Source organism: Oryzias latipes, chromosome 10, assembly GCF_053564925.1.
Source record: "Oryzias latipes strain Hd-rR chromosome 10, Olatipes_Hd-rR_3.1".
Lineage (NCBI taxonomy): Eukaryota > Metazoa > Chordata > Actinopteri > Beloniformes > Adrianichthyidae > Oryzias > Oryzias latipes.
This window is the reverse complement of record NC_136246.1, coordinates 13,625,984-13,643,057: the sequence shown is the minus strand read 5'-3', so window position 1 is coordinate 13,643,057 and position 17,074 is coordinate 13,625,984. Positions and strand designations below refer to the sequence as shown.

Genomic DNA, 17,074 nt, shown 5'->3' with positions numbered 1-17,074 from the left:
AAGTTACTAGACAGCTACAATATAATTAAATAGATGTCAGGGAATTAGATTTTACTTAGAATGTACAAAAACAGGGTTCGAAAGGAATTTTTACTGTATAAATGACAACATTCATATAGAAATGACTTACATTTTAACAAACATATGTAATCTGCAGATTTAAATTCCCAAGCTACTGTACTTTTAGATGCTTACTGAATTTTACAATCCCATAATGTAAAACATTTGCGAATAATGTTAAAGACATTCTCGTGTATTTTTCTGTTTTGGCTGGAGTCGGCGGAAGTCTTAAAGGGAAAGCAAAAGTCCAAGAGCTGAATTGTTTTCTTATGAAACAAAGAAACGGGTGAAAAAAAAGATTTTCATTAATTTTGCTGAGTGCAAAAGCTACACTTTCTCTTAAAGAAAAAACAAAAAAAACAATAAACTGCTCTTTATAAGCAGAAAGCTTTGCCTCCCACAACTTTCAAATTATTGGTTAGTGTTAAGTTTGAATGTGTTTTGACATTCAAGCCTTTTTGCTGCTGATTTCAAGCAAAGAAAATCTTTCTGCTGCAATTGCTATACTGTCACAGGACATGGTGAAAATAATAATAATAGGAACAATGTTTATATTTCGAAGTAGGATTACAATCACTGACAATAAATACTAATATGAGACATATTCTTTAGAGAAAAAAATCGCAGGGTCTGCAAAGTTTATATCATCATTCAATTTTTTAACTCCTGTAAAAAAGTGTTTGTAAGTTTTCAAATCCTAGTACAAAGTATGGGAAAAAGTATAATTTATATCAAGTATGTTGTTTGTGTTTTGCTTGACAAGGCAGTGACAGTTACTGCTGAGAAAATGTAGACAAAAAGAGAAAGAAAAAGTATTTTTAATTCATATACATGTGGAGAACTTCACACAATTCTAAACTGCTTTGGCTCAAATTGAGTTGCATTTCCCATGTATGCGGTTCTATGATGTTGTATGCAAAACATCACGCAACAAATAACACTATGTATAATTCATGGCAACGTAATATTTTGCCGGGCAGAGTAAGAAAGATGTGAAGGAAAAAAAGGCATTATTTGAAATCTGAATGTGAGTCAACCTGAAAGAAAAGACAGTCCAGTCTACGACAGGTTAGAAAGACAGCCACCAGTGCAGATAAATTCCATTAAAATCAACCACCCATGAAAAATCTACATTTCTCCTGTAGTGACAGACAGGATTGCCACTCAGCAGTATTGTGCTCCGTGCTGTCAGAGAAAAACACAGGCTGCATCATGAGGATGCAAACAGTGTGGTTCTGCACCTTTGTGGAATGGATTTGACATGAAATTTCCAGGACAGACATTAGAAAACTTTTCTGATCTTTCAAAATCCCACTCTGATCTTTTTTTTTTCTAATTTAAAAGCGCTCCCAGTGGTCTTTTAAGTATGATTATTACGTTCTGAACCAAAAAAACCATCTGTGCTATTTTCTAGAACAGTTTCTGCAGAGTGGCAGCAGTTCATTAGTAAATGAGGACTGTTGGTGTGGAATAAGAGCACCCCTACTTCCCATCACTCATCTGTTCTGAAAGCTTACAGCCCCTTCCACCCCCAAGCTATCGTTAATGGTGCAACAAAAATGGCGAGCAATATTGGAGCCATCCAGTAACAACATTTTGAGTTTTAAAACCATCAAAGGTTGAACTTGAACCAAGTTCTAAGGAAAAAAAAAAATTTGATACATCGTCCATCTTCAAAACCTGCTTAGTCCGTTTCAGGATCAAAAGGTTGCTGGAGCCTATCCCCGCAACTATTGGCCGAAGCTGGATCCATCACGACAGGTCGCCAGTCTGTCACAGGGCAAAAATAAAAAATAAAAATAAGAACTGTCAACAAAGCACAGAATATGTGCTTTGTTGCCAGTTCTTATTTTTATTTTTTTATTTTTACAGATATTTACAAAGCTATCAGCTCTAAATATTTTTGTTGAATGTATCCCATATGTGTCTTATTTGTTGATGGGATAGTTAAAAGGTTTGCAGGCTTTGTGCGCCCCATCTGGGGCTTAAATGCTGTTTCATATTGTGATATCAGTCACCGCTGGTTGTTCATTACTGAACCGATCTAAAATAAATACAAGGTGTTCCAAATGCAAAACAACTGAACCACAATTGCACCAAAAATGGACAACTGAGACTATAAATCCTCAGTTTACAGGACAGAAGATCAGGATTGGTTCTGTTCTCTTGTTAACAACCGTGAACGACCGTATTTCAGAATGTAATAAAAAAAAGAAAGATTTCTTACAAATGGTTTTAGTCGGGATTTCTCCCTTGATAAAGTTCTGAAGGCATCAGTCACAGTGGACCCACCTGTCGTAAACGTTGAGCAGCCAGTTGAGACACATATCGACACTAAGAGGAATGTTGACCAGGATAGACCTCTGCTCCTCCAACTTCTCATACAGAGCTGTCAGGCCATGAATCACCTCCACCACATCCATCAGACGCTCCGCCTGCTGCACCTCCTGCTCCCGGAACACCTCGGAGAGGCCGCTGAGTGACACTAAATCCACTAAACAGGAAACAAATTCCTGTTAAAAGGCAGAAATATCCTGGAAATAGAATTTTCCTGCTGTGTAAGACTTTCATTCCCTTTCTGGAGTAAGATTAATGCATCGTTTGACTTCAGCTAATCACACAGCCACGGATACATTAAAAGCTGCATTTTGGCTCCAAAACCTGTTAGCAAATACATGCCTCTGAATTGAATTTCACACAAACATCCATTTTCATTCAGCAAATGAGAGCACCATCAACTGAACTGCTTGTTCACCCCTTTTAGCTACTTAAGTCCTGCGTCTGTGTTTCCAGAGTGGTGCCACAAATTTGATTTCTTTCTTCTAAAATAATTTGATGGCCCGTCCCCCACAGTGGACACATTTATGCCAGCTATAATTGGATGGCACAATAATGAGGTAGCAAAGAGAGAGGAGATTAGAGGAGGATTGTCAAGGTTGAGGAATCCTCTGAAAATGTAGTTCTTAGGAGAGTGGCACTGCTCAATCATTCACATGTGCTGAGAGAAAGAATGAGGAATCTGCAGCTATCAAGGAAGGCTGGCAATTAAATTCTGTAACCATATCGAGTCATAGACCAGAGCAGAGGGAGATAAGAGTGTAAAGGAAGGTAAGAGGAAGAGGAGCTGACAGCCGTTTTTCATGCATGCTGAGTTTTCATTAGACCTATTCAGGATGTAAAATTGAGGGAAGGAAGTCAGCAAGGTAAAAAAAAAATAGACTGAACATGAATGAACAACTATGCACCTACTTTTAAGGCACAAGCACTGTGAAAAACTGGGAATCTGATGTTGAAAGTTTTGAAAAAGTAAAAAAAGGAAGGTGTTGACCCTAATGAGGAACCCAATCAATCTTCAGCCAAGCAGCAAATGCTAATTACCTTCTATTTTGTACCTTCAATGGATTGAAATAATAGCTAGCTTTTGCAGTATGCCAGCTAACCTGACAATGATGAAAATGAGGAAGGAATGTGATGAGAAAAAAGTGTGTTTTTCGTTTCTTTGATTCAATGGGAACAGAAGGAGCAGGCATGAACATTTTCAAGCAAAACAGTGAAGTAGCAAGGATTCTTTCACAGTACAGAGGCATGCTACGGCTGATCATTCCATCTCACTCCAACAGAGAGCATGTCATTGAATTACTGGTGCTACAAGATAACCACATATCACCAGCCCGTACATGCAGCAGATGGAAAAACTTAAAATGAAATTCTGTACATACGTCTCAAAGCCTTCTGAACTCTTCGCAGCTTCATAGCCGTTCTATATGCTGAGAACTTGATGTTATTCAGATCCGCTGAAGGCAAGAGAAAAAAGGAGATTAGAGGCAAGTGAAACTCTAATTTGCTCTGAACCTATCGAGGAATTCAGCCTTATCCCTTCTCCTGTTTATCTCATCGATGAAAGAGTCATTAGCACTTTATTGAATACATAATATCATGGATAAATATATCTGAGTATTCATGTATGAGCATGGGATATAAACCGTCTCTTCGCTAAAAGTTTTTTTCCGCTAGACGAAATAAACTCTAAAGAACGTGATGTCTTTTAATTATCATTATTTAGAGGTTAAGCAGGAGGCAATCACAGCCTAGTTAATTGGGCCCCACAGGTTAACGGCAGTTGAAATAGAGTCCCTGAGGTGGTAAAATTTAGTTCACCTAATGAGCTGAGTGACAACGCCTTCAAAGCAGAAGCCCAGCGGCATCGCGCTGCTGGTGTTCCTTCAGCTCGGTAAGAGTCCTGGGCAAAAGAACCCTCTCAACTCACCCAGCGCTTGGTACAGCTCTGTCATCTTTGGATGGTCCCAGCAGGTCGTCTGGGCCTGGTGGCTTTTAGAAAAAAAAATTGAACAAAAAAGGAAAAAACATCTTATGATTTCATTTTACCGGGCCAGAAAGATCAGGGCAAAAAATGGAGTACAAATGATGAAATGGAGCAGAGAAGAGCAGGTGAAGCAGTAAAAGGAGTGAGAAGAAAGGGCAGCAAGTAACAGAAAAAGAGAGAAACCAAGGAGAGGAAAAGGTAATAACAGCTTACGCCATAAGCCAAGAGATTTTAAGTGTAGAAAGAGCATACAAGTGTCAAACATGATAAAAAGGACTTCTATTCATGTGTTTTGAAGCCACAACATGCTTTTGCTTGAATCAAATGTACGAGGGATACCTATATCTGCTTTTTTAACCCTGTGCTAAAAAGCTTTCTCGAAGGAATTGTACAAAAAAATTCATCAGCTGTAAAACAGATCCAATAAAAAGACAAGCATGAATAAATGAGTAACCTCAGAGCAGGAAGTCTCTCAGGACCCGGGGGCCGTTCAGCCCTGCACTCCCCATTTTACCATTGCAAGCGTATGTCAATTGCTGCCCATTGGAGTGTTACTTGGACCCGTTACACCTCCCTTCTCTATTGGAATATAAATACAGTCCATTAACGAGTGGCGCTCATGGACTGTGACAGTCAGTTCAATTGAAAATCATTAAAGCTATCAAAACATTGGTGTTTTAAAATAATATTTTTACCCAGTTTATGTGAATCCATATTTCATGGTAAGGCTATAACCGAGTAATATATTTAAAACTTACAGCTCTATGTTACTTTGTATCTTCAAACCATCTAAAGTCTTGAATATGAAGAAGAAAAACTTTAACCCCTTTGTATAAGATAAAAAAAACAACAACATTACAATCAAGTACAGTGAATAAGGAGAAAAGGTTAAAACAATGTTTTATATTACATTTATTTATTTATTATGATTTGCTATGAAGTCTTAAATGTTTAATGAATGGGAAAGGTCAGAAAAAATGGAGGCAGAGGGTTGTGTTTGACTTCAAGAAATTAAACTTTTTTCTAACATTTTACGTTGGGATTATCTAGAACCAATGACCTTTCAGTTAGACAGATAAAGTTTCTCCGCTTGTAATTTCTGTCCAAAAGGAAGTTTTTTATTGAAACTATTAATAAAAGTTATCCGCAGGAAGTTTTGGGGTTCGTTGTTTTTTTTTTTAGTAAACCAGTTTTGGACATATATCCTCTTTTTTTTTTTTTTTGTTTTTATTCATTTATGAAACAGCCTTTTTTTTCCACACAGCTTTATAATGTTCACGCGAACACGCTAACAAGTTGAAGTTTTTTTCACTTGATTGTCTTTTTTCAGTGGTTTTTCCCATTATTTTATTGGGAACACAATAGGCAAATATGTGTCAGGTGTCAGCAGGAAATAGGCTTTCCAGTCAAAACCATATAAAGGATATTGTTATTTTATATGTGATTGGGAGTTTTTCTCAAATGTCATAAAACTATAATGAATTTTGTTGAAAATGTACTAAATGACATCATCTAGGCTTTTGGTTTTATTTTGTTGTTTTTTATACTTTTTAACATTTTATTTGTCTAGCATTGTTGCTTGTCATGTTCACACCAGGTACAAGTTCCTATCACTGGAGTCTTTTCTGTTAGCTTATTCACCATCTGTCCGTTGTTTCTAATGGTCAGAGTGAGAACTTTCTTCTCTTTTTTTGTCAGGAATAAGTCTTTTTCCTTTTTGGGTCTGCCTCTGGTCTTCTTCATTTGGGTCTTCCATATGTTGTAAATCATGTCGCTGAATAGGAAAAAGAAGTGTGGAGCCTTTTACACTATGTTTTCAAGACATTAAGATCCAAATGAACAGCATCAAACAGAATGGATGTTTTAAATGATGTGTCTGTGTGTAATGCAGTAGCTTAAAAATAGAAATATCCTTGTTTTTGTATTACATTCTGAAAAATATCAAGTCTGTGGCTTTCATGAACATTCTTTCTCCTTGTGGTTTTTTAAATAAGACATAATTAGACACTAAATCAGACTATTTCAAAATTAAGAAATAAATTTAACAAGAAAAATATTTAGGGTTGTTAGCTTGTCGTTCACGCACAAACTGCACAGGAAAGCTTTGCTTATCATTTCTGAAGTCCAAAAATACAGACTGAAGGACAAAAATACAGACTAAAGAGTTTTTTTTGTTGTTTTGTTTGGAAAACTTCATCAGTTTATCAGAGGCAATCTTCATTTAGCTGCAAATAACACTCTTGTTCTTTTTGTTTACGTAAAGAAATAAAATCTGCATTTTCATCATTGTTTTTACTGATTTCATACTGTTCCAAACATGACCTTATTTCAGATGAGCTGCCAAATAGGATAAACACCGGTGTGCATGGAAAACATAGTCATTTACTACATTTAACTGACTCATTGATCAGTATTTTGATGGTATTTCCAAAAAGAATTGGTGTCTCCTGTCTGTTTTTTTTTTACCTCCACGAACCTGTGTTCAGACATCTGAGTGATCTGGATGTGAGATAAAGATGTGGGATAAAAAGCATCATGGTTACACTTGTAAGTCACTACTATTCAGTTAATCTTCCACAAAAATAGTGCCTATGGTTGTTATTATTTTGGTAATAAAAAAATTAAAGCAAGGACGTTCCTGTTCCTGAGTTGATTTGATTAGTTCTGCGTTTGATAGAAATAATAAGTTGCATCCAAATATGTTGATCAACTTGCTTGTAGCTCTTTGTCTAAATGGTGGCATATGCAGGTTTCATCTGCAAAAAGAATATCAGAAGAATAAAACCAGATAACATCCATTGGATGCCATTTATGGAAGCTATTCTTCCCTTGAAATTGTTGTGATTCATTAAGATCCCTATATATACATTTTCAGGGAACAAACCTGTCGCTGATTGATTTTTGATTTGTGTGAGGAAACATACTGTAAATGCTCAAAGTTTTTAAAGTTTTTAAAAGGTGTAAATGTGAGTTAACAGCCTATAGAGGCAGAAAGTGCACCAAGTCAACCCAGCTCCGGTCTAATCAATTTACCACAAAAACAATATATTGATTACCCTAAAGTGAATCCAGCTATTTAACCTGCCATAAAAAAAGCACATTTATTTGGACAATGCAGACACTGACCCTGAAGCTGCACTCACTTGATGTAGTAGGGCACTTTGTTTGGGGAGATGGCACGCTCCCACGGTATCTGCACTGAACCTGTGCAAACACAGAAAGGGAAAATCAATTTCAGATTGGACATGTCAAGCATGAAATGCCATTGTGTGGTGTGCTTGACAGCGTGTCCAGACACAGTGTCCATTCAGGCCTTCTTAACAGAGCTGCTCCCCTGTACGGCAGGCGAAGTGAAGCCAGAGAGACAAGTCTATTGTAAGGGCTTTCCGCAGAGTGTTGGTCTGTTTGGCACAGCCTAATAGATTAGAGGAGGAGGAGGAGTCGTGGGTGCTGGAGCATTTTAATCGGCCTGCAGATTGAACCACAGGGGGTTTAGTCGAGGATCAAAGAGAACAGACAGAACGAGGAGGAGCACCAGACAAAAATCAACATGATGAAGAACACACATCCATTATGCACCTGGGACCATTATCACTATTATCATCACAATGTGATGTACATTATGAGAAAGATATTGCACAATTTATGAATATTTATATCTCAATTTTACTTTTTTTGTTTTTACACATTCTTTGTAATTTATGTGGAACTTTTTTTCAGGTTCTGTTGGAACCTTCCCTTATGGTGTTCTGATTCAAAAGTTCCTGACACTTGACTGAATTCTTCTCGAGCACCAGCAGCCGCAGGTTCACGGCAAAAGATGACGCATGGCTGAGCCAGAGGACTAATGCTGCATCTCACTAGAGACGCTTTTTTAAACCAATGTATGCTTTTTCTCTTGCAGACATCGCACTGATCCATGGGCCTGATAAGTTCAAGTTTTTATTCCAGAGACAAAACACCTGCAGCACATCAGTTCAGTTTTAAATTCATTGGAGAAGACTTTTCTTGCCCTTTAAGGTCAGTTGTAGTAAACGCCTTGGAGTTCAGACACTGAGCCCTTCAGCAATTACCATTCCCCGTCCTCTGCAAAACCAAATCCTCAATGTGAGCTGACCCCATGCAGTGCTACAGTTCTGTTAGAGTCATTTGAGGCTTTTTGACCTTTTTACACCTCAGGAATCTGGTAGCATCCATTGACAGCCTATTTTTGACCAGAAAGAAGAGCTTTTCCTTTTGTAATGAAACAAGCTTTTTTTTTTTTTTTTTGTGGATAATTCTCATCATGACTTATCTCTCTAAAATCAACCTCAACAAAACACCAGTTCAGGTATTTGATGTTGTCTTCATTGAAGAATAGAACAAAATTTACTGTTGGGGACGACTTTGGTCCAATGATCAGACATTTTTACTTTTGATATGCTTTAATACAAGACCTACAGCTTGCAGTGTCTTAAAAAGTTAAACCAAAATTTGAGTCACCATGCTGCTTCTCTACAGTCACTGAAGAACAGCAGGTAGAAAAGGGACAGAATGTTTAAATGCGAATCTCCGCTCCATGTGTCCTGGAACTGGGGAAAACAAGATAATAACATTTTGTATAGCATCACCTTTAACCCAATACACAGACTCAATCCTATGAAAAGTATTTATCTAAAAAAACATGTTATGCCCTCATCGCAGCTTTAATTTGTGAACCACTAACACCCCCACCACCACCACCCTCCAGCTCCACAAACACACACACACTCCAGGAGATGGTGCCTTGGCACAGTGTGTCACAGCCTGGTGCAACACCAGGCACAGACTTCAAATAGGAGGAAGGCGTCTCTTACTGGAAAGGAAGTGCTGCGATCCAGGGCCAAAGTCTCTGTGTGCATCCTGGAGCTGCTTCAGCCGCTCCTCTATGGAACCCTGAGGACAAACAAACAAACAAACACACAAAGTTAAATCAAAGGAAGCCACCGCTATCCACCCCTCTATATCTCGAATTCCCACAAGTCACACAGAGACCACCTGGTTGTGCTCCATGAGTTAAAAGCAGGAAGTGAATGATGCCTTTTTCCTCCGCTGCAGCAGCTCTGTGGATGCCTTTGAAGAGAAGCAGTGAATATAGGCAGAAATGACAAAATAATATAATCTGTGAAATGAGGACATCCGCTCACAGTTGCACTGTCAGTCTGGGAAAGAAATGGGGAGGGGGGGGTGAAATAAAGCAGAACATGGAGGTCACAAAGCTTCAAATAAGTTGCATCAATACCCATGGAGACTGAATTGAAACAATTACATTTGCCATTTCCTTTGTGAAAAAAGAAAAAAAAATCCCACAAAACAGTATTTTGTGTGAATAATCCTTGTTTATTTTAAAAGTATTGGATTTAGCTCATAAATCTCTCAGCTGCTGCCAAAATGTGTCAGAAATCAGGATGTTTTTTCTCTTAGCTGTGAGATGAAGAGACGTACAAACAGAGACGGAAAATGAGAAGAAGAAAAACCTGTTCAACCTTTAAAAGAAGCTTTAACACAATGTGATAAATTGGCATTTTTCTGTTTGTATCAATGAGTGCTCTCCAACCACATAATAAAAACTGGAGAGCCATTTGAATCGGTTAAGACTAAATCAGAGCATTGTAAATGTGCTGCGAGACGTTACTGTCAACTGCAATGTGTTGTACAATTTGTCATACAGGCAATTCGAGCTGCTGTGAGGAAGACAGATGACTAAATTATCTTAAATATATTCATATTAGCAAATCTAATTTAGAGAAATACATGTATGAAAAGCCTGAGCAGCCAAAAGAAACAAGACGAGGATTTTCCACAGATTCAATATTTTCAGATGTAATTTGGCAAAAGATTTTTGTTTACCCTAAAGGTTGCATTTAAAATCCACATCTCAGCATTTTTTTGGTCTGGTACTAATGATGTGCTACAAAGAGTAGACCAGCTGTCTTCTGTTCACCTTGAGCCCTTCTGCTGTAAAACCATTAAAAAACATTGGTGTCTACATAAGTAGCCTTAACTCAGCCGGATGTTAGAGAAAATCCAACAGCAACTATAGATCAAGAAGGTGACTACAAATACTGAAATCCTTTTAATCACACTGCCCTATTGATCATTAAAGGTTGTTAAGCTTTCACTTAGTTCCCCAATCAAAGCCCAGAGGACTCAGTTCTCGCTGAAGCATAAAGGCACAGCAGGAACTTTTCTGTTAAGAGCAAGAAGACTATTTTTATCTACAGCAAAGGAGTATTAATATGACACAATGAATCTTCTTTCTGTGCATTTCCTCCCATTTTTCTTCTTTCTTTCCCTCATAATAATGGATGAGGTAAAATGAGGTGTAACTGAAACGGTCATGAGTTTGTACAGCAGGCTGATTTTGCAAAACAATCCAAATTATATACTATAAGGCACACTTACAAGCCCAATAGGAGTCTTAGAAGCATAAGCTTCTTCCTTTCCCCTTTCAAATCGCATTTTCAAAGTCGTGTGTAGACTTATTTTTCATTTAATGTAAATGTTGATTTGATTTGAAATAAATTTGACTTGATTTGTATCTTATTGTGAATAGCCCATGTGGCTGACATGGATTGGTGTAGGACATTTATTTTATGTGTTACTAACATGGTTAGGAGTTACATGTACTGTGAATACGCTGACGCTGCTAACACTTCTAACATGGCTAACGTGTAGTGTGTTAGAAACAAGCTCTAGAGTTACTGTGAACGCAGTCAATAAAGTCTGACTGATGGACTTATCTCTGACTCTTTTGGCTCAATTAATGCACCTTGTGGTTTGGTGCGCCTTCTTCATGACATCATTTCGAAATAGACTATTCATTGATGTTGTGCCTAATAATTTGTTGCGCCCTATGGTGTGGAAAATATGCAAATGACATCACAAGTTCCTAAAGTTTAGACCTCGATATTTTTTTAAAAAAAAAGTACAATTAATCCTCTGTATTTCCTAGATCTATAACATTAAACCGAGGCTCATCTGACGGACTTCTGCAGTTTTCTGAATATTGAGGATTGCAGTATGAGCCGCCAGCCGCTGTGCTCACTCGTGTCTTTGACCTAAACCTGCAGGTCAATTGGGTTCTTTTCCACCGTGGATAACATGCGAGTTGTTTTGGTCACATGATAGAAGGTGTGAATGGTTGTGAAAGTGCCTGGGGAGGAGAGTCAAAGCTGCATTGTGAGTGTTAGATAGGTGAAACCTGCTTGCCCTGCAGGAGCAGGCTCACTCTTTTGTTCTTTTCTATGTGAACTTTGTCATCGTGGAGGATTTCTGAGCTTTGAAGGTAATCCAAGGGTATTCTGAAAGCTAATTTCCAGTGAGTGTTCAAGATGCCCTAAATCAATGTGTTTAGAGGAGACAGACCGAGAGGAGAGAGGAGGATGCAGCTGTTATTAAAGCTACATGTCAGGCCGTGGAAAAGGTTTTACGCAGGTTATCTAATGGGAACAGAATGTTCCAACATTAAGTGACAGCTGAGTGGGCTTGTTTTGCTTGTAGACGCTCGTGGATGCAGCCGGTGCTTGAAGGAATCCTACAGTTACACAAATGCCTGTGTGAATGCTGCATCCATCTATTGGAGCCAGGCACTGAGAGCAGGGCAAGTTCAGGTCAATCTTTAAAAGGTTTTTAAGAATAAGTCATATGAATTCCCCTAAGTAGCCCACTGCATTCCTTCTGTTAGTGTCTGGGCTTAAAGTAATGATCTGAACTTTTCTGATGTAAATCACCAGGCTGTTCCATTAGATTCAGACCTACAAATAGCACCAAGAAATTTCCAAGGAATTATAGATTGCTGTGATTTTCTACCTCAGTGGATTACAGAAGCCACTGGGTTATGGGTAAGCACCAGAAAACTACACTGACTCTACTTTTATACAACAACTAGTGGAGGAACAATTGACTGTATATGCTAAATGGACTGAGTGACCCCTCCCCCTTCGCTCTTTAAACAGAAGGTCTCTGCTGGCTAAGAAAAATCCAAGTTATTCAACTGGTCAATTAGGTGCCTCAATAAAAGGTGCCCACTGGCCCCCCCATTGACAGATTCTCCCAAGCCTGCCTACAAGGACTAGAAGTGTGGACTTCAACAAGCTCAGTTCTGATTGGTGAGAGTAGTTGCCATAGAAATGTTGACTCAGACTGACTCAGACCAATCACTGTTTACTGATGTTGTCTCATTCTAACATGGCGGAGTCTGAACTGTGAAAAAATAGCAAATGAATTGTCTTTATTTTCTTGGAACTGGAAGCAAGTCAATCATCTATGGCTGACGTCCCACTGACTCAGTCCAGTTCTCGTGGTTATGTATGATTTTCAAGTTCTCAAGCTTCCTCAAACTGACAACGATCTGACAAAACATACAATAAAATACAGCATAAAGTGGATAAACTGTCATGGAACTGTTTTTGACTAAGATTTTGCCTTCAAGTGACTTAGACATCAAATAAAATCATGCAAAGTTTACTTTGGCATCAAACTCTGCAGTGATCAGACTGCATCTATGATCAGAATATGAATTTTGACACATTCTTGTCAAAAGTCAGTGTTAGACATGTGGTGTTCTGCCACCAAATACAGAGGCTCAGGCTATTAGTGAAACTACTCATTGGAATAATAAAACGATCAGATAAAAATGTCTTTCTCTGATGATTTCCTTGCTAAACATTTTTTTTTTCTGACTCTCAGTATCACGTCTGATCACCTTTTCCATTCATGTGTAATGTTTCAGATTAAAGCACAATCACAGCATTGATCTAATTTTCCTTTTTGGTGTCCTTTTGATTAAAAAAGGTGGTTCCTAAAATAAAGGACTGCTATTCTGTTTTTTTCTGTTCTAAGAAATGACAGGCAGGCGTCGTAGAACATGAGGTGGTTTAAAGGAAGTACAGACGACAGTTAAGTGAAAAATTGTGACCGGATGCAGGGATTATTGGGTTTCATATCATCATAAAAGGAATTGGAAGGTAGCACACATTGATCACAGCTTCTTGCTGATGATCAAAGCCGGAGGTTGATCTGCAGGTTGATTGTTTTTTTTTTAGATTGGATAACTCAGCTTGTAATAAATGTCTCCTCTGTTTGGTCAGCTCACACATTTAAGTTGCTGCTCTGCCAAAAAAAGCCACACAACTTTACTTTGTCATCATTTTTTCCATGACATATATGGTCGTGACTAAAAAAAGGGAGCACCATCCTGTGCTACAAAATAAAGGCATGTGATACATGTGTGTTTTGCAGTGCAACTGTGTTTAAATGCTGAATGTTAACTCAAAAGTCTTGAGATGGGTGTTAAATAATATGTTTCTTTCACAAATGTACAAAACAGATTTTATGAGCACACATATGTTGAAGAGGGCTTTGGAAAAATAGTTTACATCGCTGGTGGGGATAATGTTGGAAGCTGTTTTACAAGCATCTGCTCTTTATCTATTCTTATGCAAAATTGAAATATTACGCTTATTTTGATTGTACAATTTACAGACAAAATTTGTGGTGTTGAACCTTTCATTGTGCTATGACTGACCCACACAGTTCCCCCTACTCTCAACTTCAGTTTTATGTTTCATTTCTGTATATAGGTTTGTCTCAATGAGTCACATGGTTTCATTTTCACAAGAGACCCATGTAACCTTATTTTTTTTCCATTGTATCGTTGTTTGTGGGTTGCACCAATGAAGGGCATGTGATAAAATGACAGTTAATCAACTCAGAAATAATTAAAAGCTTCTGTTTTGAAAACTGAAGGTGTTTTAGAAGGTCAAAGTTTCCAAAGTGTGCCTTCAAGTCAAACCAAATTCATGCAGCCTAATGTTTGTACCAAAAATGCTAAATGAAAAATGTGTTCAGATTTACCATTGTTAAGTTATTTTAAAACAAACTGTTTTGTTAAATTGTGTGTACATGACACATTTTAGCAGCTGCACAGCAAGTGGGAGTGGCGCATGGGAAACCAGGGTTCGTTTTCCTAGGGGGCCCAATGACCTTCATCCAGTCTCCCTGTGCTGGTCCCCAGTACGGATAAAATACAAGGTTGGATCTGGAAGGGCATCCGTCGCAAAACTCTCTGCCAAAATACCTATGCAATTCAGTAAAAGCTGACTTGCAATGAAAGTATATGCCAAAAAATGAACAACAGTGTACACAACACATTTTCTTATCACAGATCAATAGCCTAATTTAAACTCCAAACTTGTCATTCTAAATTAAAATCGTATAAATCTGATTGAAGCAACACAAAACCAACAAAAATTAAGCTGATCGAACACGATTAGCATTAAAACCTTCACAGACACAATCACAACACAGATCTCCATCCAGAAAAAGAGAAACAATCATGCTCAAATAAACCAAATGAAAGGAATTATAGGGGATTTAAAACAGAATCATTCAATTTGGGACTTCTCCTGAAATACAGTAGTTTTTCTTTCAGAGGAGTGAATTACAATCAATTTCTTACAGAACACGATCTGAACCTACAAAACAATTTGCCCCCTTCCAAAGCATTTACTGAAACCTCAGGTCAAAAACAGACCAACGTGATTGCTACTCCAGCTGAGGTGATAGAGTGGATATTAAAGAAGAAATGGCAGACCCACCGTCAGCAACATTGTTGCTAGATAAAATGTCAGTAAAACAATCCTGCTATCACTTCTGTCTCATGCTCAGCCAGTATAGGGGTTCGTCAATTCTGGGAATGATACTATGAGCATAGAAAGCAGCTCACAGCAGCAGCCATCCTTTGGTTTGTGGACCGATATGAACCCAGCTGTGGCCGTGTGAAAAGATGGAGCTCTACAAGATCCAGGCTGAGCTCAAATTCTTTCAAGCCTTGCTACAAGGCTTTATCTTAGGGTTCTACCTTCTTTTTATTATTTATCCTTTTGTTTGTCTTACCCCTCACACTTCTATACCTTGTTAGTTTGCACAAGAGAACAAGTAACTGAAGACAAATTCCTTGTAGATGCGCTGTACTTGGCAAATAAAGTGATTCTGATTCTGATTCATTCTTAGTTGGAAACTGGTAAATGAGCTAAACATTGAAGAAAGAAACATAGAAAACCTCACTTAGAATTTAGAGTAAGTTTTTGCTAAAGTTAAATTACAACATTGGTTAAAAAAAAAACATCTTGGTAAACAACCACTTACAAATAAACATTAGGAAGTTCCCCTGAACAATGAAAAACCTCGAGAAAGAGATGAAGAACAACATTTGCATCAGAAACCTGCCAGGAAGAAAACCTGACAGAAAAATAAACACAAAGAAGTCAAATTTTCCAACAAACAGGAAATGCTGTTAAAAAGCACAGGGCAAAACTCAACTCAAGACCTATTGATTCAACTTATTTGGCTTGATAAGTCTTAAAAATGTTTGGGTCTGTTAATCTGAGAAGAATTCTTAACATTTTCTTAATTTAACCTACATTCTCTATATCTCTGTTCAAGCAACCTGGATGTTCCTCATCTACCTCAGAGTTTCCAATCTCTTGTCTCCAACAGATACCCCCCGCATGTGTCCCACCTCTCCCTGATCTACTTACTGCTGGAGCAGAACAGCAATTCAATATTCTATAGGTTTGTTGTCATGAGTTTCCAGAGCTAACTTTAAAAACATGGGAATAAGAACAAAGCAAAAGCAGTAAAGACAGGTAAGTACATAAACATAAACTACTATATGCACAGGTGCTTAACAATTTTGTACAAATGTGCATATTTCCCAGTGAGGGTGGAGAAAGTAAGGTGGTTCAGTGGTTCAGCAGCCTAATAGCTTGTGGATAGAAACTATTTTCCAGTCTAAATGTTCTTGCTTTCACAATGCAATGAATTAAGTGATTTAGAATTCAGAATGGGCTCCTAGTGTAGAAATAATCCGTCATGATTACTTATTATACATATCAGTCACAACCCTAAAAATATAATTTTAACCATAAACTTTCAATTGTTGGCCAGAATGAAGTTCCAAATGTTGGTCAAAAAGTTCAAATAACACATTTGACATTTTATTCATGCAAACTAAGACCCCCATCAAGTAAATCATTGAGTTCTGCTTAAACATGCATCCTAATAACTTGATAGAAAAATCCTTTGTTTGTGCAAAATAAAAACAAAATGATGATTTTAGCTTTACTGCTTTGATAATTAGTTTTTGTGTGTGTGTGTGTGTGTGTCTGTAAAATTTTGGACACAATAAGCAAAATTATCATGAAATAAACTCAAATTTAAAAAAAACAACTGTGCCAAGTTTCTCCACAATTTGCATTAAAATAATCATAACATTTTTCCCAAAGCCCAAACTTAAAACATTAAAAAGTGAATGAGTTCATAGAGGGTTTACCAAACAGAGCAAAAGTCTCTCTTCTTCTGTATTCCTCAGTCTGCTCTGAAGATTTTATCCCCCCCAACTCACTAAAAAGCACTCATTATTCTAAAGTCATTTCTTCTTGTTGTGTCCTCAGCTACAGGCGTTTGGGAAACAGCTCTTTATCTTTAAAACATTAATTAAAATGCTTTTAGGAAACACAACCATGGGCTGACTTTAAACACACGTCTAAATTATTGAGGGCCATCTAAATGATTTTCTCAAACCCTTGACTGAGGTCCTCTAAACTGAAATGAAAAAATACAGCTGAATAAATCAATAACTGAGAGACTAAAACCTATGAGCTCATT

General features: G+C 37.7%; 1 protein-coding gene across 5 annotated transcripts in view; it reads right to left on the bottom strand.

The window, feature by feature from the left end:
- drp2 (dystrophin related protein 2) overlaps positions 1–17,074 on the bottom strand; it is a 259,938-nt gene that overhangs the window by 41,586 nt on the left and 201,278 nt on the right. For all 5 annotated transcript variants that reach the window (XM_023959017.2, XM_023959019.2, XM_023959018.2 and 2 more), the window contains 5 exons: positions 9,220–9,298; positions 7,528–7,588; positions 4,328–4,389; positions 3,780–3,854; positions 2,353–2,554 (listed from right to left, as the gene is read on the bottom strand). In XM_023959017.2, coding sequence (XP_023814785.1) covers positions 2,353–2,554; positions 3,780–3,854; positions 4,328–4,389; positions 7,528–7,588; positions 9,220–9,298 — 479 coding nt within the window. The remainder of the gene's footprint in view (positions 1–2,352; positions 2,555–3,779; positions 3,855–4,327; positions 4,390–7,527; positions 7,589–9,219; positions 9,299–17,074) is intronic.